Source organism: Canis aureus, chromosome 30 (genome assembly GCF_053574225.1).
Source record: "Canis aureus isolate CA01 chromosome 30, VMU_Caureus_v.1.0, whole genome shotgun sequence".
Classification (NCBI taxonomy): Eukaryota; Metazoa; Chordata; class Mammalia; order Carnivora; family Canidae; genus Canis; species Canis aureus.
The window spans coordinates 37,465,401-37,491,649 of record NC_135640.1 but is presented as its reverse complement, the minus strand read 5'-3'; the positions used below and the strand labels follow the sequence as shown (position 1 = coordinate 37,491,649).

The following is a 26,249-nucleotide window of genomic DNA, read 5'->3' as shown; positions in this document are numbered from 1 at the left end:
AAGACAAAAATAAATGCTGATATCTAGTCTCTTATAAGTGAGCCTGACATACTTAAGAAAGTTAAAAATCTAACTAGATCAAAATCTAAGTTAATTTATACAACTCAAGATAACTTCTCGATTACCGAGAAGTAATTGGGACATAGTACTCCAGATCTGAGTAGGGGCAGAGGAGCAGGACGGCCTCTAGACAAGGTGGCCATCAGTTGTGTGGCATGGGTGCTAGACTGCCCTGTAGGTAGACCATGCCTTTTGGTGACCCGTGCAGTCCAAAGACTGTAACACATCTGCCTATATATGCCTAGTGACATGGATGAAGACCTTAATGCGTTTAATGGTTCACAAATTGTGTACAGAATCATGATCATTGAAACAGGAAATTTAAAAGTTCCTTTAAATTATTGTGTAAAATAATTGTTCTTAGGGTTTTCTTTTTCAGCTTTTCTTTTTAGCCCTGAGTAATAAATTGACATATTTAGGGTTCCTAATACTGGTTTTAATACTCCTCCATTTTTAGAGGCATACAGAGTTAGGTAAGAGCAAAGTTGTCAAAATTTGAGAATATATGCGATGCTTATGAAATTGTGTTCATTGAAATCATTGCTCCATTTGAGCCTGCGGAACTGAACTGACGCATGCTTCAAAATTAAGGAAATTGCAACTTGGTGTTGAGAAGTTGAGGATTTAGTATGTGATAACAATTTCCTTGGTTTAGATTAGTTCAAATCAACCAAGATGCTGAAGAATATGTTAACCACTTAGGGAAGGTGTTGAAACAATAGTTATTTAAATTGTAATTGGATTATTTCTTAATGTGTTGCTGGAGGGCATTTCTCTCTTTCTCTCTCTCTCTCTCTCTATCTCTCTCTCTCTCTCTCTCACACACACACACACACACACACACAGTCTTATCCAGTGGAGTGAAACTGTGCTCACGAAGCATGCTTTGAATGGAAAACAGTTCTTAACCAGTGTATAATGAGAGTGACCTTGGTGCCTAAGAATGCCTTATGCTGAATTATATTCTCAGGCAAATCCTCCAATTGACATAGAAAAGTTCCACTGAGTGATACAGTTTTGCATTGTGGGGGCAGCTCCAGATGCTTGATCCTTATCTATAATCTCAGGCATGTCCCTGGCAAGGATCCTTAGAACATCCTCCGTGCAGGGCTTTCATGAATAATCCAAACATTTTACATTTAAAGATTCATGTGTCCTTTTAGGGACAATATAGAGCACTTTGTCCTATTGTTTGACTCTTAAAAAGTTTGCATTTCATGGGTTGCTTCCAGGCTCTGGAGTTTTATGTGGGTGGAATTTAAGTAAACAAACACAGACTTCCGGAATGCTAGGACACTCAGTGGCTGGACAGAGCCCTGTCATCCTTGTTTCCTAGTGCTAGCCAGAGGGCCTGGCATGGAAAAGGCACTTTATTAATACTGATATGTTGGTAGATGACCATGACAAAACACATGAGTATCTTCTGGGTTTCTTTACTAAAATTAATTAAAAAAAAAGAACTATTCTCTTCCTGCTAGAGATATAAAAAGGAATGTGAATTTTGGGTACACACACATAGAGCTCAAGAAGCATGGGTATTGTGAGCTGTGTGTGACACAGATATTTACAAAAACATAGAACATTATGTTACTCATGTAATTTTTATCTTAAAAATTTGATTTCTATTTACTATAAATGTTTGGAAATCTAGATGAGCCAAAGGAAGAGGGAAAACAAGAAAGATTCTCTACCATGAGTACTGTAGTATATAGCCTGCTAGTATTTCTGTCTTGCTTTTTTCCCTTTAACAAAATGGTTCTCTGATATAATTCTCCTTTATAACTGGATTTTTACCTTAACCAGGCATAGTATCGTAACAATTTTCCATATCACTGAGAATTCACCTACTACTTGATTTTCCTGCAATATTTTCAATGATAATGAGCATTCCAGTGTATGGATGTTTAATACAGCGATCAGACATTGATGAGCAAACCTTTTGTGTATCCAGTTAAAATTATGGGCCTTATTTCTTTGCTGTGCCCATATATCATTTTTAGAACTATGTTGCCCTCATCCAAAGTATCTTAACTCTTGACCTTCCTTTGCATATCCCACTCAGAGAAGTTACTTAACAGAACAAGGATGAGAATTTGTTGAATCTTGAGAAAACGGGAATACGTGGTTTTAAGACAAATAAATGACAGTGTCCCTTTTATTGTTTTAGTCAATGTGTAGTCAATTTTATATTACTTCCTTTTTATCATTTGGACCAAGAGAAGAACAGGCTTACAAAGGGTTTTCATAAGTTGTAGCTAATGAGTCCATGGTGGGTAAGTAAAAATGGAAATGCAGAATTTACTCCTGGGAGTCTGATGACCACAGACTCTAGGGGGCCATACCGGGCCAGCGTGGTGTTTACTGTATGTCCCAGGGAGGGCAGAGAAGGAACCTGTCCTGCAGACTCATGACAGGATGGTCCCTAGGCAGTGCCCCTCTGCTAGATTGCCCCTGACATGGATTTATCTGGCTACCTAAAGGGTGGCTTCCCCCCAGGAGGGGTGGTGCTTGGTCAGAAGCTGCCCAGTCCCTAGGCTGCTGAGTGACCTGGTGCTGAGACCATTTGTAGGTATAGGCTTGGGGTAGGGGTGAAGGGAAAGATAAAGTGGGATCTTTATCTTTGGGTGATTCCCCCAGGATAATGTTTAGGAAATGGCTTCTGCATTAATATATTCTAGTTAATAGATATGCCATCTGCTAATAAATAGCCAATCAAAGTAAAAAAAATAACTTTGCATTAAATATTCAGAGAATACTGGGCTTGGATGCTATTATGCCATTCTAGAGATCAGGAATGATTATCTTTGAAGATGCTAAGAATCAACTGAAATCTTGTCATTAGAAGTGAGGAAGATTTGCCTTTTAAAAAAATTGTGGGAATTACAGCCCATAAGTGATCTAATAAAGATCACTTTTCTGTATTTGTGTGCATTTTCAAAATTTGACACAATGAAACATATGGATAGAATCTTCAGGAGGTAGATCAAATAGTAGCATCTGGTTTTCTATTCATAAGTATCCAAGCAGGGAAATTAGTCTCTACTAAAACAATATTTTTATTAAAGAATAAAGGATATATACGAATATACACATATATGCATTATTCATAAATATTAGAGAGTGAAAGAGAGCACAAAGCAAGTGATGTAAATTTCCAGCAATTGGAGTAACTGGGTGGAGGATATTAGGAGTCCTTTGTATTTTGTTTCTGTACATTGGAGATTTATTTCTGCATAAACAGTTAAGAGATTTCACTATTTCAGCTGAATTAAGCAGTAACCAAGGAATTAAAAGCAGAGACTCCATGAAGAATTGGGTCTCTGGGTGAGGACAAGGAAGGGGCAGGGTTAGGAACCAGGAGATGAGGGTGAGGTTGGCCTAGGCAGTGCTTTCTCCCTGGGCTCTTTTGTTAGCAAAGCCTTCATCCTGTTTCAGGCTGTTCTTTGGGGAATCCATAATGGAGCACTGCTCACTGGAGTACTGAGGTTAACATGTAAGGTTGATGCTTCTCAGGAGAGCAGAAAAGCAAGGAATCCTGGTGGAGCCAGCCGAGAGCATTTTTCTCAGCACTCTTGAAGCCTTGTGGAAGCTGCCCAGATAAAACAACTCAGTGCTTTGAAATTTTCAGGGAAACAAAATTTTAATCAGCCTGCCATCTCGTTCATTGTTCAGAGATGAAAAGAGGGGAAATCAGCGCCCCCTTCGACGTGTAGATGCTGAGAACCTGAAGGTTATGATTTTGAGCCAGAACAGGGTTTCTTTCTTTTCTTTTCTCTTTTCTTTTCTTTTCTTTTCTTTTTTTTTCTTTTCTTTTCTTTTTTCTTTTCTTTTCTTTCTTTTCTTTTCTTTCCTTTCCTTTTCTTCTTTTCTTTTTTTCTTTTTCTTTTCCTTTTCTTTCCTTTTCTCTTTTCTTTTCTTTTCTCTTTGCCTTTTATTTTTCTTCTATTCTATTCTATTCTATCCTATTCTATTCTATTCTATTCTCTCTTCCCTTTGCTGTCTCTTTGTCCCCCCTCCTCCTAGGAGGGGAGCCAGGGGACAATAGAAGATATGGGAACCTGGGCTTGTTTATAGAACTCTTGACAGATGCAGGCCTGAAGTCCCAGCGAAATCCATTCCCCTGACCACCCACCTCTGGAAACAGGCATTGCTCAATCACTCAGGATTTGGTCTCTTGTGTTCTGCGGGTCCCCTATGGAGACCACACCTCTTCCCTGGTCCAGCTTTCGTGTAGCTAGATTCAAAGCAAAATGTTGTTTCTTCCAGAGAACAAGTAATTTCCTGAAAATGAGTAATTAAAGGCTTGAAATCCTCTAAGGAATGTTCAAGCCCCCATTAGCTGTACTTCCTTTGAGTGGAAAACAGACGTGTGGCCCTGAACTTGGAGCTTGGGTTTTCAAACACTTAATGAGGTCTTCACGTGGCATCCGTGCATAGCCAAGAGTTCTCTCGGGGTCTGTAGTCCTGCCACACTGACTTTTGTTAGAGCAGGACTGGCATGCTCACATTATAAACCACCTGTAGTATAATTTTAGTTATTTGGGATTTATTTATTTTTGTTACTTGAATTTTCAGTAAATATTTAAAAACTAGGATTTGACAGGTTTATTACTCTTCTCTGTTTGCCTTGCTTACCTTATTGATTAGCAAGTCTTTATGTTTTCATCTGGTTTATCATGGAGCAAAATAAAAATTGCATGTGTTTGGAAAGAGAAAATGAAATTCTTCTGGAAAACTCATGTGAGATGTTGAATAAATGAAGGCCATTAAAAATCTGCAAGGAAATATATTACATTGATATGAACTAAGTTCTACCTGCAGAGTTTCCTTTTGGGAGAAAGGAACAGGGAGGGTATGGGGAGGAGCGGCTCATGGCCTGTGTCCCAGGCGTGTGACAGGTCCAGGGAGCTGGGGGTGCAGAATGCCTGGCACCCTGGCTCGAGGGGGCCCTCTGCGCCTCGTTCCGAGGTGCTCAGAGCCCGTGTGAAGCCATGTGGAGTCCCGCCACATCTGCATCCTGCCTCAGGGCAGCGTGTCACACGACAGCACACCAAATCACACCTGCTGTGGCGGTCCTGGTCCCAGGCAATGGATGCTTTTTTCTTTTAATTAAAAAAAAAAAAAAAAAAAAAAAAAACCTCCTGGCTGCATATCATCAAGAAAAACAACATTGTTTTCAGGGTCCCTTATCTCTCCACTCCCAAATATCCTGTTTCTTCGGGCTGGGCAGCCAGGACCAATAGAAACCTCTTCCTGCCATTGGCTGACTTCATTTCCCAGACTTAGCACAATCTCATCCGCTCTAAACAACCTCATCAAAACTACTTTCTGGTCAGAGAGAAGCAATAATTATTATTAACATTTATTAACGATCAATAAATTTGATTGCATTATGGCCAGCACCATTAAGGTAAGAAAAGGGTTCCTTTTTGTTTGACAAAATCTTGTGCTTGTTACTCTTTTCTTTGGTTTCCTTTATCAAGGCAGATAAGTCAGGATTGGGCAACACCCCCACTGCCACAATAGAGGACAACAAGATTTCCTCTGCACTGCCTAGTAAATTTCCTTTTTCCTACTCCAACCATCCGCAAGGCTTAAAAACTTCAAACTCAGAAAAAAATTGGGGTTTCTAAATTCACTGTTGAGTGCTGTGGATGACTTTTGCAAAGGCTTTTTGGAGCGCGTCCGAATTTTCGTATTCTTTAACCATCCCTAGCGGTGCGTGGATGTGTATCTGCTGGAAGGCATTGGACTCAGAGAGGTTGGAGGGCAGGGTCGGAGAAAAAGATGGGCTGGTAAATGTTGAACTTCTGGATGCTCTTGAATGACTCCTTAGCATCAGGGTTGCCAGCCAGCCCCAGTGGAAACGAAGAGATACCTGACAAGTGGCGGTTGGTCATGGGACACGCAAATGTTGGCTTGGTTTTTGGATCCTTCATGCTGAGAGTGGATTGTTCTCATAACTCAAACGGTGGTAATTCGATTTGTTGGGTTACATATTTAACTTTAATAAAATACTACTCCTCTGTGCGCTGTGAGTAAATGTTCTTGCCCATCATGGTTGGTTTGTGGGAATAGAAGAGCGGTGGCCGACCAGTGCTCTGTGCTCCGGGGTATGTGGTCTGATGTTTTTCTTGCAAATGTCTCTAGTAGATAGCATAGAGCTATTAATGGGGTGGTGAATCCGTGTAGATGGGAACCTATATTTAGCTTAATTCCTCTAAGCGAAGCCAGTAGAATCGTTAGTATAAGGTAGCGGCATGGAGTCTGTGAAGTGGTGGTCTGTTGAAATATTTTCAAGGCCACCTTGCCTTGGTGACATTTGTTGAAATGAGAAAAATCAGCAGCAAAAATCTACTGAAAGGAAGAAAAAGAAAGCTTAATTAGTTGTGTGTCTTTAGTTTTGCTGTGTATAGGCAGGAAGCATTTGGTTGTATTTTCATCAAGGGTCTTGGTTAATTTGAAAGCTCATGAATATGGAAGTTTGCCCAGAATTGGGCCACGGCATTTTCAAAAATCCTTCTTGGTTTGGTATCTGAAATGTTTGTATTAGAGGGTATGATTAATACCTGCCATATGAACTGTGTCTTAGAAGCTTTGTTCAGTTTTTGCCTCTCAAGGTATGTTTTATTTTTCGCGGAACGTTCAGTAATATGTATGAAAAAATCATGTACCAAAAACTAACCTTACAAAGGTTTTTCTTTCTTTGGCATCAAGGATTGGAGTCTGCTGTGAAATGTAGCTATCATGGGAAAGAATTTTAAAAGTGGAGGTTTGATGTGCCCCTCTTTCAACTATATGAGCAGAAATTATTTTTTATAATGCAGAATGCTACCCTTTTCTTATTCTTACTAATTGTGTCCATATTTCATAACAATTAAATAAAATATTCTTTGTGAATTTTGAATAGCTTGAGTACAATTGTGTGTGTTTCCAAAAAAAAATCAGTGTATTGAAGGACATTGACATAATGGCCCGTTCTTTAGAATGTGGGGTATGTTTTGTGAAAGACAAATGTATTATACTGTTTAATTTGAAGCATACATTTCTGAAGATAGGAAGTTATTTTGAAGCTTGAATGTTTTAGAATAAACTTTGGATCGTAGTTAACACTTTTCTAGGGTACTGTGATCACTTTAATATGTGATGGCACTGGTTATGTGTATATTTTATATATCTCAGGTGAATTTTAAAATAACTTCAAGTGGATTCTTTTTAATCCTCTGTTCAAACAAAATAGCCCATCTTTATAGGTAACTTCCTTTAAAACGTGTTCTGTTGGGCTTCCTGGGTAAAGTAATGAGATGACTTTACAGACTTGTTTATAGAGTGGAAAAAGGTGGCCCGACTCTGTTGACTGCAGTTTTAATTATGTGAGTGCAAAGCTCAAATTAGCATAAGGAAAATTATGGCTGTCCGTTGGAATTAGGAAACAGCCTGTCATACAGGCAATTTCTAGTCTCAAACACACTCTGTTCTTTTGTTGTTTCAGTAAATAAATCAATTAGTCGATTAAGCATCAGATTCACTGAATTTGGTACTCCCCATTGGAGTGGGCTTTTTTCTCATTAATATTTATAAGACCTTGTGAGGCACTATGAAAAGTTAGATGTTTGTATCCCGTCTTTGTGACCCTTGTCATCATTTTCTCTTGGTGTTTGGAATCGGGAATAAAAAGTTTCCATTGGAAGAAGCAAAGGAATTTGGGGAACTTACCTGAGAGTGCCTGTTTATCTCTAAGTGTCCACAGATTTTAAGATCAGATTTTAAGAGTTCTCAAATAAACACGTAAGCATCAAAGGTGATGTCCCCATGGGTGATTCATGGATCAGTTTTGGTGCTCCCATCTGCTTTTTGCCTTTCCCACCATCTGACAGTACTGAGGGGTGCTTAACACCCTGTTTCCGTACTTCCTCTCAGAACTGCATGGTGTTGCTTAGAGACTCCAAGGAGCCAGTTGTTACCCTCGGAACTTTGGTTGTGCTTAGGTTAGAACTTTTAATCCAGTCTCCAAAGACTTCGTTGATCCCTTCATTATGCCTTGGGTCACTTGGCAAGTCTAATGAAGCCAGTGATCCCATCTCAGGATAAATGCCCTTAAATGTGTATAATGCGATGCTTAGAATGATAAAGCAAATGAATCTGTCCAAGTACAATTCAACTCTTGGATTCCTCTGGTGGCCCTTGAATGCTACATTATAATCCCTGATCCTAGAATTTCAAGACCCTTCGTCCTGAAAATGGGAGTGTGGGGATTTTCCGTTATCACAGAGCTCTGACTGTGAAGGACAAGGAGAGAATGGTGCCACTGGAAGGCATCTTAGAAGCAGGCAGGATGTGGAAAATTACAAGGCTTGGTGAGGGAGCACACTATCACTGTTTCATTAGTTGTTTAAAGAAGTTACTTTGATTTAAGAGAGTTTGGAGGGTTTGATGATTGAAACATGGTGTTAATTTAAAAATATATTGCTTATTTTCTATGTTTCATGCTTTGCACATAGCAGGCACTCTGAATATTTGCCATCATGTGTGAAGGAAAAGTTAGTGAAAAGCTCAGGGTTGTATGAAGTAAAGTTCATCTCCTAGGGTTTGGGTGGATGTGATTAATGAGCTGAATGGCTCTAGGCATGTAATTTTTCATCAGTCCGTTGGCTTATGTGGGGTGAGACTTGTTTCAGTCTTCGTTACTGTGGGGGAGGGGGATACTCAGTGGCAGCGGAAGGAATATAAAATGTAATATGCTGCTGTCCCGCTATGTAAATGGCATGTCCCCAGAGCAGGCCCTGATCTCCTGTCCTTGCTTGAAAGTGGACGTCAAGGCCATTATCTTTTTTTTTTTTTTTTCTTTAAAGATTTTATTTATTTGACAGAGTGAGCACAAGCAGGGGGAGCAGCAGGCAGAGGGAGAAGCAGGCTCCCCGCTGAACTGGGAGCCTGATGCAGGGCTTGATCCCAGGACCCTGAGATCATGACCTGAGCTGACGGTAGAAGCTTAACTGACTTGAGCCACCCAGGCACCTCCAGGCCATTAACTTAAAGTGCATGTTGCCTGCATTCATGGGCAGTTCTCTGACATGGTTTGCACTCCCTAGCCCTCTGTGTGTGTGCACCTGTGTCCACTCACCGTCCTGACTCAGTGACCATGGAAAGGGGAACAAGAAACAATGAAGTTTTTGGATTCTTTCCTATTAAATACTCTTACGTAGGATTCTAGTGCACTCAGAATGTTCTGAAAGCCTGAATCATTTCTTAATTATCTACATTTTCTTTAAAGTGATTATTTCATTATTATCATCATTATTTTGCAAAATAGACCTTTACTTAAAAAAAAAAAAACCCTACAAACACACACATACTTATTTGAGTCTCTTGAAAAAGCATACATAAAAATAGAATAAATAAAACCACCACTACCAATGCCTTATGGAAAATATTACTTCTGTGTTTAGAACTTTGGAGTTAAGAGTCCCTCTGTAGAAGTGTTGACCCAAAGCAGAAAACATGTTATTGGCATCCCAGTAACTTGGCAGGTACATTGATTAAATGGCTGATGCAGAAGAGAATCACCCATACAGGAGGCTGTGGGAAAGCCAGGATTATGGATTTCTCTGAAGTCTAAATCTTCCGAGAAGACTGACAGAGACAGTCTCCAGGTCCTTCTAGTGTTTGGTAGCACACTCTGCTCTGGCAGGATCTTCTCTTCAGGGCTAGGAAACACTGCAGATGCCACAGGACCCACCTCCTCCTTTTGTCCCAACAGGATGGAGGACAGCTATTCCCTGCCCTGGGGATTCTGTACACAGCTTCTGAGATTTCATTTCTACAGGGACACCTGCATTTGGATCCTGACTAGTCACGTGAGCCTGTGTGACTTAACCTGTCTGACCTCAGTTTCCTCACCTGTAAAATGGGATTAAAATGGCTATCCCATTTTGTGTTGGTAGGGGTCTATAGAGCCTCTGGTAGGTGCCCAATAAATGGCAGATGCCATTGGACCATCCAAATCCATTTAGTCTTACCTTATCCCGCTTCAGTTGTGAAGCCCAGAGCTACACAGCCTCTGCTCCAGTGCTTTCAAAAAGAACAGGGTCACCTCTACATGTCAGTACTGTAGTGTCCCCACCTAGACCAGGGCACACCTAGGTCTGGGAGGTACCAAGCTAGGGGAGGTCAGGAGGAGGAGGAGCCTGTAGGAGTCCTTGGGTCAGGGTGCAGCAGGGCAGATAGCAAACACATGCAGGGGTCACTCAAGGTGTGGCTGGGCAGAGGGTTGGTTTAGGTTTGTTTTGAGGGCAGAGGCTGTTTGCTGTTTTGCTGAAGGAGGGTTGAGACCTGCAGTGCATGTTGCTCCTGATTAGGGCAAGAATGGGAATATTGAAATATCTTCCACTGTTCTATTTTCTCATTAATTTTGAAAAATACATCTTGTTTTGCACAAATTATATAGTAATAAAACATTCGCAATGTAGAAAAAAACAAAAACAAAATCATTACAAAGTCAATGTAAGTTGCTCCTGATCCCGAGCAGCCAGAGAAAATTACTAACATTTGGTGTGTCTTCCTTCCGCATGTTTTTTATCCACCTGACTATCCATCCAGGTTTTCTTAGTTAACATTCTTTTTTTAGGTGATTTCCCCATGTCACTTAAAACATTTTCAATAAGCAAAATTCTTAGGCTTCCTTATATCCCATCTACAATAAATATTATCTTTTATATAACCAATATCCTGTTATAGAAAATAATGTTGCTTTCAGTTTTTCACTACTAGCATTGCCATACATTCTCTAATTTTTAAAAATTCACTTTATTAGTATCGGCACTTACAAAAGGAATTGTTGGGCCAATGGGCATACATATTTTTAAAGTCATATTTTTAACTGGGAAATTTAAATATTTGGCAATTAAAAAAAAAAAAACCTGCCACTTGACTTTACAGAAATATTCTACTAGTTCCCACCTCTAGCCATAGAGAAGGCCGGTTGCATGCACTCCATACAATTGTGAATATTTTACCCTTTGAATCTTTGCCATTCTCACAGGCAAGGCTGGCATCTCTTATTTGTGTTTCCTTATTTATAGTATTTCATTAGGTTTTGCTGTTTTTTGTTTTTGTTGTTTTTTGTGTTTTGCTGTGAACCTATTTCAACCAGTGGCCACTGGACTTCTGGACAGATTTCTTCTTCATGCCTTCATTCTGTTTGATCAAACGTATTTCCCACACATTCCCCTTATAAAACTTGCCTGAGGGATGTTTCCTAAAGTTAAAGATCATTCCTTATTCTTTCTGTTCTCTTAAACTTCGTTGTCTCTTGTCAGCACATACTCCCAGCTCTGCTTGTGTTTATGAGTGTGAATACTCTGTGAATACATCATGTGCACAGACCTATGTAAGCCTTGGAACTCATTCTTAGTGACAGTCTGTCCACCACTTTTGTGTCCTCATCAGTGACTGGCAAAGTATAGAGGTTCAATGAATACTTGTTAAAGTTTTTTTTGTTAATTTTTTAAAAATTAAAATCTTTTGAAGTCATAAAGAGAAAATTAAGATGTAGAATAATTAACCATTATCATAGATTTTAAATAGAAGTCATATTTCTTGAGAGAGAGTTCTCTTAGTTAAGTAAAAATTAATTTAATAGAATTACATTGATGTTTTAAAAGAGCTTAAGGAAATGTTTTTAAGAGGTAGCTGTTGTATCTTGAGTTCCTAGTCCAAATTACCATCATCCTCAAAACTGCATAAAAGCCAGATTCTGTGCTAGGTGCTTGCATTATCTCATTTGATACTCATGCCCCCTAGATACTGTTGCTTTTTGTACATACCAGGAACCAGGGGAGAGGGTTAGAGAGGCTGAGGCACTTGCTCAGGTAACACAAATCTGTTTGTCTCCCCTCAATTTACCATCCTATGATCTCTTTCTCCTGCTACTTGCCCTGCCTCAAATACTGAATGACTATGTAGAAAAATGATTTATCAAATGAAACAATGATACATTAAATAACTGAATAATGAAACTTCTTATAACTGGCTTATTTTGTTGCTACTCTTGTGTGAAAAACTCCATAGGCAACAGTTATTCTGCTTTCGGTGACTAATCAAGATAAAATGCCAGAAAATTCAAGAGCTCAACTCCAGCACCCATCTGCATTTGCTTGGTGACAAGAATTCTTTCCCATATTTGGCCATATCCACAGGGCAGTGGTTCCAGATTCCAAATCAGCTGCTGATTTAAATTTCCTCATCCCAAGTATCAACTTCCTTGCTCTCTCGCCTTGGCATCGGTCATGAAAATGCAGCTTCGTTTTCCAGCAGGCCTTACAAGTCTTTCAGCAGGGGTGCTCATGGGATTCAACTCTGGGAAGAACGGTAAACTTCTGTTGTGCACAGATAAGTGTTGAGACATGTAGAAAAGAAATGCCAAGGCTAAGCAAAATTATTTATTTTTAAAGCCACATCACAGTCCAATCATAACATGGATGCCAGGGCTGGTCCTTCCCATGCTTTTGTTCAAGACAGTGCGTGTCAAGTTCTGGAGAACGTTGTCAAGAACGTTTATAACCTATCAGGCAAAGAACCTGCGCTCTTGAATCTAGCAGAGCCACCTTTAAATCATTACATTTTGGTGATTGAATGGCTGTCTTCCCCTTATAAAATTACAGCGTAGCAGATTGATTTTTTTTTTTTTTTTTTTTTTTTTTTATGGATGTAGAGTCTGTACCGAAGATAGAATCCCCCTGACCCTCTAGGGCCGGTAGCAGGTTCACCATCCTGTCCCCTTTGGGTCCCACTGGCCTTACCGAGTTTTCTTTCTCCGACTTAACTGTATGCATGTGATACTCACCTTTGAGGAAGAGGAAGCTGTTGAAACAACACTTCAGAATTTGTCAACACGATTAGTCTGTGTCTCAATTTGAGGTAGATTTCCCAAGACATTGCTCCAAGTTAAAAGAAAAAAAAAAATGTGTGTGTGGTTTAATATTGCAAAGCGCTCCTTGGACCTGTGGTATGTGTATGTATTCCCTAATGTTCCAAAGATCAAACAGAAAGCTGAAGGTGAAATGGAGCAAGCCCAGCCTGTGTTTATCTCGTGCCCAGGGAGACACTGATACTCTACATGTCTTCACAGCATCCTTAAAATAGCCTCTGTGGGGGAAAGGATTGGTCTTATCTTGCTTGCAGGGGAAAGGAAGGGAAGGGTGGGGTGGGGAGGGAGGGAGCTAGCCTAGGGGATGGTGGCCCGAGCTTGCTGCTGTGGGAGCCAACAGGTGAATTCACCTCTGCTGAGCCTTAGCACCTCCTCAGGGAACATGGACATGGTCTTCCGGGCATATCACCCTTGACAAGTGCTGACCTCACAATATCTGTTTTTTCTCACCTGTGTAATGGGGTCCTGGTGAGGTGAACTGAAAGTTACTAATTGCGTACGAAGTACTTAATAAATGTTTACTCAAGTCAAATTCTTCTAGGGTTAAAATCAGGAAATCCACAAAAGCTTTCTTTCTTTCTTTCTTTTTTCAATTTCTGCAGCAGTTTTTTTTTTTTTGAGCCAATTTTCCAATGTTCTCTTTCTTTTATTATGAAGTAAAAACTCCTACAGATGATGAGTTCTCCGTTACTCACAGCACTTCATCTGCCCTGGAGGTGACTTACCATGCTGGGAGGTGCTTGTGGTGGAGTCTGGGTGCAGCCGCTCCTGGAGAAGACACTTTGGGGCATTGTCACTCCCTGCTCCTCTCTGTACTTCTCACCTTCACCCTCTTTCCCTCCTCTTTCCCCCTCTTTGCGATAGCTAACAACCCAGTGGAGGGTTCGAAAACATATGGGACAACAGGAATGAGGAGTGCTCACAGGTTCCCCTGGGACCTGCCTCCTTTCACATCACGCTGGCTCTCTGGGATTCTCCACTGCTGGTCTGTCCACAGGCATCTGGGATGGTGCAGCTCATAGGCCTTCGATCTGGGATAAAGACGTACAGGGAGGAGTGGCCAAGAGGCTCCTTACAAGGCCTGAAAAGAATCAGGTAAATGCCATCAAAACCCCTAGCCGCCACACGTCTACTTCGAGTTCTATTTTTTACTTCATCTTATGTGAACTCTTAGAATTAGAAGTGTGTTTAGAGTCAGGTGTAAAATAAGAATATTGTCCAAAGTCAGGTACAGGTGACTTTATGATTGATCTGATTTGGGGGTTGTCCATCCCACCAATTTGAGTCGATATGGATAGTTGTCTTGACTTTACCTCTCAAGCCAGTCAATGAGCCCTTTTAAGCTTGCATTAAGCTTTAGAGGAGAAATACAATTTACTTGGCTAGAGGAGCAGCCCAGTGGAGAGAACCACTGTTTGTTCCTTGGGCACCTCTGACAGAGTACCTTCTGTCCTCCTTAAAAAGCCGTTCCCATTGACTCCCTTCTCTGGGAAGCACAATCATACCACGCACAGCTTTGATAAGAGGCTGGTTATGAAATAAGCACACATATATTTTTGTTAAGCCTTGCTCTTTGGAGATGGAAAACATCTTTTTTTAGATCACATGTTTACTGCTTTGGTAAACAGTAAAATGCTGTAGCAGCAATTGCCTTGAGGATAAAGGGTTTGTAGACAGATACTTCCTGAGCTCACTTCCTCCGCAGATCGCCAGCCCCGCCAGAGGCACACCGCGGCAGGAAGGGCTCCGCTGGAGACTTCCCCTGCGCATGTGTGCTCCTCACTCACTGTCTTCTCTCCCGGGGGAAATAAACCTGTTGCTACAGACCTTCTGGCCTAATTCTCTATCTCAAAGCAGTTGGAAACCCACCGTCTCTGAAGTAATGGTTTTAGTCTCTTGTTCCATCCTTGCTCTTGTCTCCGTGCTGTTGTTGGCGGGGATGAGTGTCACCAGACCAGACGTGTCTGTGAGTAAGAGGTGTGTCGTGTAGGAACCTCCGTCCCCTGTGAATCATGGTGAACGATGCGTGAGTCTGCCTTTGTAGTCGGTGGAAAATAAGGCTCTTGGAGATTCAAGTGCTGGGGTTTTTTTTCTGTGGTTATTTAGAGTAAAGGTCATTTTAGATTTTGCTTTCTTCAGCCAAGTGGAGATCACCAGATTTGGGTACAGAAATCTCAGTGCACAGATTGTTCTGTGTGCTGACTTTACACCAGCTATGAAGTTCCAGTGAATGCATTGTTTGGGTCCTTTGAACCAAAGCACATAAAACCACAACACACAAACATTGAACAATGGGGAATCATCAATTATCCATCTACAGGATGTGTCCTTACCAACTGGCCCCTTTGTAAGGGAAAATAATATACCAAGTCAACAAACAGTAACACTTAACAATAAACTAAACCAAATAAACAGCACCTGAAAACCACTCAAGTCAAGCATGGGCAGAACTCCAAAGAGTGATGTTTACATACTACAAACACGGAAACCTCCGCCTCCCATCTCCTACTGGGCCTGAAAAGAATCAGAAGACCGAGCTGCCCTTAGTTGTTGGGTCACATCATGCTAGAGCACCTCCTTTGATGATCTGAAAGCTCTTGCAATGTCAAGAACATCATGTCCAGTAGAGCGCCTCCTCCAGGACCTTCTCCATAGATGTTGATGACCACCAGGTGGGGTGGCAGACTGCACTTGACCCAGAGGAACTGCCAGACATGGTTAGATGCAGTCCTGTCTCATGAAGAGGCTAGTACATGCGTGTGCCCTATGATTTTATCTACAGTTACTCCGTACGTATATGCAGGTTGAGTTGACATGAAATTGCTCAAAGAGACACTCTTTTCAGGAGTCATTTGTTGATATACTTTTACTCATCTTCTTGGAAGACACTGGAAGCTCTTCAGATCCTCCTGTTTGAGTGAAGACTCCTTCCGTCCCTTGTTACATTTTACTGAAATGTCCTGGGGCGTCCCCCAACATGCCTCCCTCCAGATGCCACCTCCCGCACCTCTGGTTCTTTGCAAAATGACTCTGATCTCCAGAGTCCATATTGGTTCCAGTGCCAGCAGAATCACGGTTTTGTGATGCTGGTGAAGGGTTGTACAGCAGATAGACATGACTTTGGTGTGGGATGGAGCAGCACCCCTACTGGCATCCTCCCTGAAAATCACCACTGCTTGACTGGGGCTTGTGGTTGGGTTTGTTTTGTCTTATTTTCTTTAGCCTGAAGTGGATACAGGTTCAGTATATCCACTGAATAGCATTGCTCAAACAACAACAATAATAAAACCTTTGTTCTTTAACCCCTATTTTAAAAACAATTACTATAGGTTTTAGAAAATAAGCATTTAGAAAAGGAAATTAAAATGATTGATATTTCACCGTGAAGGGTCGGTGAAGACTTGGCACTTCTTGGATATTTTGGTCTTTTTTCCATGCACAGAGACATATTCTTTTAAAAGAATAATAACATTTGAGAAATTAAACTCATTTTTAAGAGTCTTTTTCTACTCGCTTCCTTTTTTTCTAGGATACAGAAGAGGAGTGAGAGCTAAATTTCTCATGATCCCCTTTAGAGATTAAGGCTTCATATTCCATCTTAGGAAGCAGAACCAGACTGCCTGGGGCGGGTCCTAGCTCCACTGTGCCCTGGCAAGGTGACTTCACTTTTCTGTGCCTCACTTGCTCATTTGTAGAACAGATTGAGTAATGATAACAGTGCCTGCATCTTGGTGGTTTGAGCATTAAATAATAGCATGCGTTGTGTGCAATATTTGCTTTTATGAGCACTTTGGTTACTCACTCTAGTCTCGTTCCTAGTATTTAATCTCATCCCGTATTTTACTTTTTCTGAAGTAATCCATTCTTGACTGTTTGTTTCAGTGTTCAGCTTTTGAAAGGTATCCTCTAATATGCTTTGGGTATTTATCTAAATAGATATGGATCTATCTAAAGAGGTGAAAATCTTTCCCTATATATTATTTGCTGCTTTCTCATGGTATTTTTTTTTGCTTTTTTTTTTTTCTTAGAATAGTAGACATGCCATAATAGAGTCACCACCGGGGGTCCCTTCAATGGTTCAAGCAACATGTTACTTAAAATTTTAGCTGCTGAACTCAGCTGCATTTTCATGAGCTCAGAAAACCAACAATTTTGAAGATCCAAAGAAAAACCAAGATGGAGGACTGTGAGGTACTCACTGTCACCTCCCTCGCCTTTTCTATGCGTGAATGAATGCATGTCTGCAATGGCGAGTTACAGCTGGTTTCTGGAGGAGCCCTAGAGTGGAAGAAGTCAAGTGCTAGATTGAACCAGCTACTATAGCTGGTACATTTTCTACAGGAGGAGAGGAGGCATCTATTTTTTTTTAAGATTTGTTTATTTATTCATGAGAGACACACACAGAGAGAGGTAGAGACATAGGCAGAGGGAGAAGCAGGCCCCATGCTTGGAGCCTGATGTGAGACTCGATCCCAGATCCTGGGATCATGCCCTGAGCTAAAGGCAGATACTCAACCGCTGAGCCACCCAGGCGTCTCCATCTATTGAATTATCATATCTTTTGTTTGTGATGAACATGCCCAGTAAGAAGCAAGCCTTTATTAGATGTCTGTTCAATAATAAATAACTGTCTGCCTGGGTAATAAATGCCTGAATGAGTTCATTAATTGTGAGGTGATACTTGCTCATATGTCATAGAGAATTCATTCATTTCATTCAATGGGCAATTATTGACTTCTTATATGCACTGTATTGTGTTAGTTGCCCCTCAAAGTTATGAGGGAAGTTGCACTTCTTTGATCAGAAGACAGAGGTATTACTATGTGTTGAGACCAGTGTCTTGAATGCCCCTGGGTCACATGTGGACACCTAATGTTAGACACAGGCATGTGTGTCCTAAAGAACCTGCCCATGTTTGGGAAGGTGGGGTGATCATGGGGCTGTCCAGAATATAACTGTGATGGGAACATTTGTGAGCATGTGCTGATATGTGCACATGTCTCTGCCAAGGCTGTGATGGGAGATGCTTTCCATTTGAAAACTAGAAGCAGGGATCCCTGGGTGGCACAGCGGTTTGGCGCCTGCCTTTGGCCCAGGGCGTGATCCTGGAGACCTGGGATCGAATCCCACATCGGGCTCCCGGTGCATGGAGCCTGCTTCTCCCTCTGCCTGTGTCTCTGCCTCTCTCTCTTTCTCTCTGTGTGACTATCATAAATAAAAAAAATTAAAAAAAATTTAGAAAACTAGAAGCAGAAATACGGTTCTTGGAGCCTGCATTCTGCTACATGACACCTGTCCAGATGGGGTAAAGCCAAGCAGTGCTTTCACTTTCACTAAGTGGCAACACCCATTAGTGTTTATATATCCAAACTTTGCCTCACATCACCTCAGTGTTCAGGCATTAGAATCCCTTATGCAAAAAGTCTTTCTGGGCACAAAGAAATCAAGAGTTGGGTTTAATGAATTACAATGGGCACTACGTGTTTCTCTTTTGTTGTTACTGCAGCCCCTCCTTTGAAATTTCAGGGAGGCTAGAACTTAATCTCCTAAGACATATACTGGTATCTGATGTACTGGTTCACACTGACAGCTTCCATAATCATCAGTGAATCAGGCAGTCTTACTCTACTGTAATTACTGTATAATAATCCTATAGTAGTATATAGTATCGTATATATATAGTAATATAGTATATAATAGTAATATTTAATACCCATCTGCAATGGGTATGATGTGCTAGGACATTTTTGTTAATAGTAAGTTCTTTGTATTTGATTGCAAGACAATCTGCTTTATAATAAAGATTAACTTTATTTTTTATTATTATTTTTAAAGATTTTATTTATTCATTCATGGGAGACAGAGAGAGAGGCAGAGACACAGGCAGAGGGAGATGCAGGCTCCCTGTAGGGAGCCTGATGCGAGACTTGATCCCAGGACCCCGGGATCACGCCCTGAGCCGAAGGCAGACACTCAACCACTGAGCCACCCAGGTGTCCCTAAAGATTAACTTTAATAGCAATTAACAACCAACTTATCTAAGCCAGATAATAAAACCGGATTTCCTATTGAAATTTTAAGTTAAGATTTTAAGTTTAGCAAACATAGTATTTAGCTTAGTGATAAGCCTTACTGTTTAAGGCATTATATATAAGCCAAAGAAAATGTGATCTTTCATAAAACCTAAAGTATTCTGTTATCTTGGTAACTTTAACTGATTTTCAATGTAACGGTTTATGAATTTGGTCTAATGTTGTTTCTCCTGCACCTAGCACAGTGCCTGGCACGTGAAGTGCTACCCTGTAAATGTTTGCTGAATGAATGAAAACATGAACACATGACCAAATGTGTATTGAAATCTTTGCCTAAGTGGAGCATGTCTCCAGCCAGTATATATGAACAAAACAAATCTGACTTGGTTCCTCTCCTGCAAAAACTATGATCTAGTTTTTAAGGAGTCAAAGGAAAGCCACCCACAACTTTTATTTGGGAGTCCAAAAGTTAGATGAAACTTGATTGGCCGTGTAGGGGTCCAGTGTTTCTCAACCAATTTTACTTGAGGTCCGTACACTCTTAATTGTTCTTAGGATAATTGAAAGGAATTCTTAAAAGAACTAAGATTTTGTTGGGAAGAGAATATACATGAACCTGTCATAATTTGCCTCACAAATGTTGGTTGGAAAAAATACTAAAGAAATTAAATTTTCATTTCCATTGGCTGTTTTTTTTTAACTTCTAACATTATTTTCAAACAAATAACATTTTGAGAGATTTAAAGATCTTTGTGAAGACATCTCCCCACACAATGATGACTTTCATTAGAATGTGAACCAGACATTTGTTCCCTCAGTGGTACAAGCAGAAAAATTCTTAGAAGAATCAGGGCACTGTCAGACAAAGGCGTTTACGTGGAAAGTTTGTAAAAATTAGTATTCTGACAGCGTAAGACTCTCTGGTTGCTGTAACCAGGAGTTTATGTAATTTTGGCATAAACTCAAGCACTTTTGGAAACTTTACTAACTCTATAAGGCAAATAGTGAGCCATATAATGCCCCAAAGTGGCAAAAATTTTGTTAAAAACTGTGTCTATACGTAGTGTATTAGTTTCCCAGGGCCGCTGTAACACATAACCACAAACCGGGTGGCTTTCAATAACAGAAATTTATTCTCTTGCGGTTTGGGAGGCCAGACATCCAAAATCAGGGTATGAGCAGAGTCAGTTCCTTCTGGCAGCTCTGAGGGAGAGTGGGTCCCATGCCTGTCCCAGCTTCAGATGGCTGCCCGCATTCCTTGGCTTGTAACCACATCCCCTGAACCCCTCCTCTGTCATCTCATCACCCTGTCTCTGCATCTGGCTGCTCTCTCCTCTCTGGTCCCTTGCTGGGGTTCTCTTGTTGGATTTAGGTTCTGCCCTCATCTCGTATGATCCTCCCCCGCCCCCAGTCCTTGCCTTCATTACATCAATAAAGACCCTGTTTCCAAATAAGCCCACATCCTGAGGTTCCAGGTGGGCGTGGATGGGGGCACCATTCAGGCAGGAAGGAGACAAGGCAGGCCTTGAGGTTGGCAGCCTCTCTTGGGCTTTGGAAATACAGGCAGCCACTCATCGATAATCCTCACAACCGAGTGCTGATGCTAGGATTCCGGCATCATGCCTGTGTGTAAGTGCCATTGGGGAATAGTCAACTGCAGTTAGTTTCAGGAAAAGCATGTACAGCTCTGCAGAATGAATGGCAGCCATCACACTGTTAAATCCAGTGTGATGATCAAAATCACAAATCACTGTAAGGCAGGCGTTCACTCTACAGCTGTTTCAGTTTCACAAGATACTGGGTGTGATGCTGTGGTTTCTCCTTATCTCAGAGTTTTACTTGGTGGATGTCAAGGAGTGCAGCAAGGTTGGTGCCACCGCAGGGCTCATCAGTGTCACATGGGGAACTGGCTTCACCATCAGTGTAGACTCATGGATGAATATGCTTTTTACATCATATATATATATGTGATTCCTGTGGCTTTTTTCTCTAAAGTTCTCAAGTTGAACCTCCACGGCCCTAAGACTAAGCTCATCAAAAATGATTTCATTTTTGTCTTCTGGTTTTGATACCTGCTGAGTTGTAGACATAGAGGATACTGGCCCAGAAACATGAACTTCCCCTCAGCGTCCTGGTGTCATGTCTTATGACATGAATCTGTCACTAAACAAAGAAGGGAGTTTCATCTTAGCCATAATGATGAAGGCTCCGCAAGATTTTTCTTGGGGAAGACGTGCAAATTTAAATCAAGAACCAGTCAGGAGCTCTTGTTGTGTTGTTTATGTGCACCTTTGTCTACTTGGAGTGCACTCGATGGCTCCTTGGGGATGAAAAGTTGACCAGCCCATCTTCACTTGGCCTCTGGCTGAGACACTGGAAAGCTCCCAGTGGGACTGGGAGAACTGGACATCCAGAATCTTCTGCTTCTACCTCATGTAGCTGCAAACACAGAGGTGGCATAAAGCCTTGTGAGGCAAGGGTAAGTCCCACTGGGTGTCCTTCACAACTCCTGCCCAGCAGTGGCAGGAAAAGGCACTGTGGAGATGCAAATGTAGACCATGAAAGCATGCTTTCCTGGCTGTGGCTGCAAGAGTGTGTCCCTGTGGCAGTAATAGTGCCCAGCGGATGCCAGTGCTCTCCTGTTCTCTCTCATTCTGTTATGAGAGGCCAGCGTGAGTGACTCGTGTCTTGTAAGCTCAGCCCTGTCATGTACAGACACATCTGCGAGGCCTCAAATATCATGACTTACCCATTGGAAGAAAGAAACTGAGTTCAAGGGATAAGATGAGATTAAACGTTAGCCTGAAGTATTTAGAGAACTGTCTCTGGCCATCATGAAGACTGGATTGAAACCTCAGGAGAGAGATTTGTGTAGAACATGCTAAGTGACTGTTCTCATGTTTCCCCTTTTATTATTTGTTTATTTTTTAGAATCTGAGGCTTTAGCCCACTAGCAGACTGGCTGGTTATATAGAACATCTGTCCTTTGTATCAGTTTGTACATATACTTACATATTCTTGTTTACATGTTCTGTAGGGTATATTATGTACCTGCCTTGGTTTGGAGCCACCTCTAAGTCACGGGGCCTTATTCTTTATTTATTATTAATACCATGTCCATAAACACAATCCAGTGGCCCCCATATAAAAGAATGTTCCAAGGATGCCTGGGTGGCCCAGTCCATTGAGTGTCCAGACTCTTGGTTTTGGCTCAGGTCATGATCTCAGGTTCATGAGATCGAGCCCTGCTTCAGGCTCTGTGGTCAGCATGGAATCTGCTTAAGACTCTCTCTTCCTCTCTCCCTGCCCCTCCTCCTGGCTCATGCATGCTCTCTCTCTCTCTAAATATACATAAAAACAAATCTTTAAAGAATGCTCCAGAAAGCTATTGTCTGAGTGGTAAGTGATGTCAGAGGTTTCTCTTCAGTGTTGGGAAACTTACTTTCACCGTAGGGTCCCCTAACCACGCAGTGTTCTCCGTGGGCCACTTGGTTAGCCCCGTCGGTTACAGCATGTGCTGATAAAGGCAAGATCACAGGTTTGCTCTCCATGAAAGCTAGTAACTTCTCAGAGATTAAAAAAAAAAAAATCTCCCTTTGTGACCACAAGATACATTCACTCATGCAGTTGCCCGCGTGGTTGCAAGAGAGGAATCGAGTGCAAGGGGCCAGCTCCGTGCAAATATGCCTACTGTTGGACAAAAGGAAAAGGGGAAAAAACCCCACCCCCTTCAGGTTGTGTTGCTGTTAGCAGACGTGTTCCTGCATGAAAGCAGCTAAGCCCACCTCCCCTAAAGCTAGGGATTTGATTTAAAAGTGCCCGGAGCGACTGTTCACGCTAGCGACCTCCGCGGGCTCCAGCCAAGGTCCAGGTTACCTGAGTTACGAGCAGAGCCGTGACCCACCTCTCCCCTGGCCTTTGTCATCAGCGCACATCTGCAGAAAGAGGCCGTTTATATGGAATTCAAATCTGGTTGTTTAGTCTACAAGGAGGAGGGGAGGATCCTGTCTCTTTAATGGTTATAACGGTTGGACAGAGCTTGTCGGGTGAAGGTTAATTGCTCTCCGGTTTAAGCAGTTGTGCCCAGATGGGTTATCAGAGCTGAACACTCGTTACAAGATTAATCTCATTTCCGACAAGACTTCCCTTTCCTTCAACTGATTTTCGCCCAGCCATTGGAGCTGTCATCAGCCGTTAAAAGAAGGGCGGATTACTCTGGGATAGGAGTGTGGTATGCAGCGAAACAATGCAGAGCGCTGTCATATCTTGGGGAACATCTTTAGGAGAACACATTTCAGGGGTGTTACAAGGATCAGGCTCGTAAACAGCCAGGACAATTGGGCCACTGACGCCTGCGTTCCCCTGCAGAGGCCCGAGGCAAAAGCGGTCACCTCCCCACTGCCAGGACCCAGCTCTTGTAATACAGAATGACATGTTGGGATATGTCCCCTGCTGAAGATTTTTTTAAAAAAATTATCCTCTGATCAGATCTTCGCTCTTGTGGCCCTCCACCTGGGCAGCGGGGGGTTGTTCACTGCGTCCACGATGAATTCCTGCGGCAGCAAGCACCTGCAGGGAGGCACCTTCGTTTAATCCCCGTGCCCATTTCAGACTGGTTTGATTTTAGAGTTCATCGCATATTTGCCCAAAGACAGTAGGCAGATTTTTTCTTTGTTGGATGACAGGTAGCTTCGTTTTTTTGGCTTGTCTCAAGAAGTTCTGCCGGGAGCATGGCGAACGAGCAATACCACTTTATCCCTTTGGGGCTTAGGATGTGGGAATCAACTCACATATTTGCTCCCGATGTGTTGGACACCCATGGGACGGTCAGCACAAGAGGGTACGTGAAGCAGGGGCAGAGGGACTCATGCAGTACTCCCGATTGAGTGGGGATGGGAGGTGTGACAGACAAATAGGACTCAGTGGGACAGTGATGATAGAGTACATCAGGGGTGAGAAGTGTGGGGGACACACCGAGTGGCAGGGGGTGGGGGGCTCCAGTGTTGATAAGGTGATTGGAGATGGCTGTCAGGCGAAGACAGAAAGGAAATGTGAGAACCAGGGTCGCATATCCCGTGGGAGAGTGCACAGAGCGGGAACAGTAGGGGCAAAGGCCCTGAGGCAGGAACAGGCTTGGGTGGCTGGGAACAGCGACTGTACTTGTGTGGCCACTGGGAAGAGGAACTGAATACAGGTGGCAGGCATCGTGGCCTCTTGTGACCTAATTCCTCAGAGGCAGCAGTGCGAAGAACCTCCTACCTAACAAAGGGCTCCATCTGTGTGTTGGGTGTAGCCAGCTGCAGCCTTCCATTGGATGTGACAAGACTGGTGAGTGCCTTGGCCATGGAGTACCAGTGGAAGTGTGTGTGTGTGTCCCTTTCAGGGGCCCAGAGTTAAAAGCATGAAGAGAAACATCAATTAGGTCGCTGTCCCTTCTTCCATCTTATGTCCTGTACATTGTGTCTTTTCACAGGCTGAGCTAGTTTCAAAACCTCTTTGCAGCCACTTCAGTCCCAGGCCATTTGGTGCATTGTGCTCAATAGTTAGACATCCTCTTTGGAAGCAGGCAGCTGGGTCAGAATTCTGGGGTTTCCTAACGATATGCTCTAGGCAACTTAGTCAATGTGTGAAGGCTCAGTATCACCATCTCTACAATGGGTGTGACAGTAGCTCCTCCTTTCTGAAGAGAGAGGGCAGGTCCCATGCATGAGTTCACCCAGGCACTTAGCGCCCCTGCTACACTGTGACCATGTTGTTCACATCAGCGGTTATTGTCTTGAAGTCCTACAGTGTCTATGTTTCCTTTACCTAGACTCGTCCATCTCCCTGAGGATAAATTATCATTAAGCCTGGAGATAATTTTTTTGGTTAGAGATTTTATTTAAGATTTTATTTATTTATTTGACAGAGAGAGAGGGAGAGAGAGGGAGAGAGCACAAGCAAGGGGAGGGGCACAGGTAGAAGGAGAAGCAGACTGCGCTGAGCAGGGAGCCCGATGCGATGTGGGGCTTCATCCCAGGACTCCAGGATCATGATGTGAGTTGAAAGCAGATGCTTAACCAACTGAGCCACCCAGGCACCTTGGTTAGAGACTTATTACATTTCCTCTAAATAAAAATGAGGGAGCTAAGCTTTCCATTTCCCTGTCCTTCCTCTCCTCTCTCCTGCTCAGCACAAGTGCAGCTGCCACTTGTGCCATGTAGTGCTGTTACAGTTCCATTGCCCATATTCCCTATGCTTCACCTTTCACCCCTTATGCTACACACTTACCCCATAGCTGGAAACCTGCACCTCCCACCCCACTTCACCCATATTGCCCATCCCCCACTCCTGCCCCTTTCACTCTGTTTCTTTATTTGGAAAAGAAGGGACAGCCACCACCTTCTACACAGCCAGGACTCTCTTGGTTTTCCTGTGGCCCTGTAAGAGCAGGTGTTTTATCTGTCCTACTAGCCATCACGTGATTGATGAGATTTTGCTCAAACCCTCAAGATGCGTGTAGTTTTCAGGGCAAAAAGCTGAGGAGGAGAGGAGAGGCAGGGTGAGATTTGGAATCGTTGCTGTGGAATCTGTCCTGGGCCTCGGACGGACAGATGATGGCACTTAAGGCAGAGCATAGCCCCCACCTGGGGACCCAGCTGGGCTCGGAGACCCAAGAGCTCCTGGCATGAGAAAGAGATGGCATAGCCCAAGACACTCAGCCAGAGGGCAGACAGCAGGATGTCGGAACACCTGGAAAGGTGGCACCTACTGGGTTCCCATTTCTTGGCTTTCTCCTTGAGACATTCACCATTTTCCAGAGGTGTCCTTCTATGAATATACAAACCTTGAGTGCTTTGGGGACAGTCGGGCTGAGAGAAGTGACAGGAAATTGACAGGCATGACCATTTTTGTCAGTGGATTCCAGGACCAACAATGGGGCTTGCCTCTCACAGTGACTCAATGGGTGACTCACACATCAGCAAGAAATGCCCTCCCACATTTCCCTGCTTATGGGAAGGAAACACTCCTTAAATACAGATTTGCTCATGAGTAGACTCCTAGCCATTCTTCTGAAGCCTAGCTCCACTCTGATGCCATCCGAGAAAGAGTCAATGGGTTCATTTTCCTGACTTCCTTCTTTGAGGTTATGAATCTATCTGTTTTAAAAATTTATACACGTTTAGTTCCAAACTCACCCACTTATATCACAGGTAGAATTTAAGTGAGCTTTAAAATAGTTATCAATT

The 26,249-nt window shown here is 42.4% G+C and overlaps 1 protein-coding gene and 2 long non-coding RNA genes across 8 annotated transcripts in view; 1 reads left to right on the top strand and 2 right to left on the bottom strand.

Annotated features, from left to right (window-relative positions):
• ERG (ETS transcription factor ERG) overlaps positions 1–26,249 on the top strand; it is a 186,251-nt gene that overhangs the window by 74,594 nt on the left and 85,408 nt on the right. The window contains exons 1-2 of one of the 6 annotated variants that reach the window (XM_077879212.1): positions 5,330–5,470; positions 16,518–16,644. The exons of 2 other annotated variants lie outside the window; for them this stretch is intronic. Coding sequence is in view for 2 of the 4 variants with exons in the window: in XM_077879210.1 (XP_077735336.1) it covers positions 5,453–5,470 (18 nt within the window). In the remaining 2 variants the exon portion in view is untranslated. Of the gene's footprint in view, positions 1–5,311; positions 5,471–16,517; positions 16,645–17,155; positions 17,180–26,249 lie in introns of those variants that run through there. 3 more of the 6 variants (XM_077879210.1, XM_077879214.1, XM_077879211.1) reach the window with 3 other exon arrangements.
• LOC144301952 (uncharacterized) lies at positions 3,093–8,031 on the bottom strand. Its single transcript, XR_013368887.1, has 2 exons — positions 7,777–8,031; positions 3,093–6,417 (listed from the first exon to the last, which is right to left on the bottom strand). It is a non-coding gene; the product is annotated as an uncharacterized LOC144301952 (long non-coding RNA).
• Positions 11,665–15,030, bottom strand: LOC144301956 (uncharacterized). Its single transcript, XR_013368891.1, has 3 exons — positions 14,858–15,030; positions 12,905–14,069; positions 11,665–12,437 (listed from the first exon to the last, which is right to left on the bottom strand). It is a non-coding gene; the product is annotated as an uncharacterized LOC144301956 (long non-coding RNA).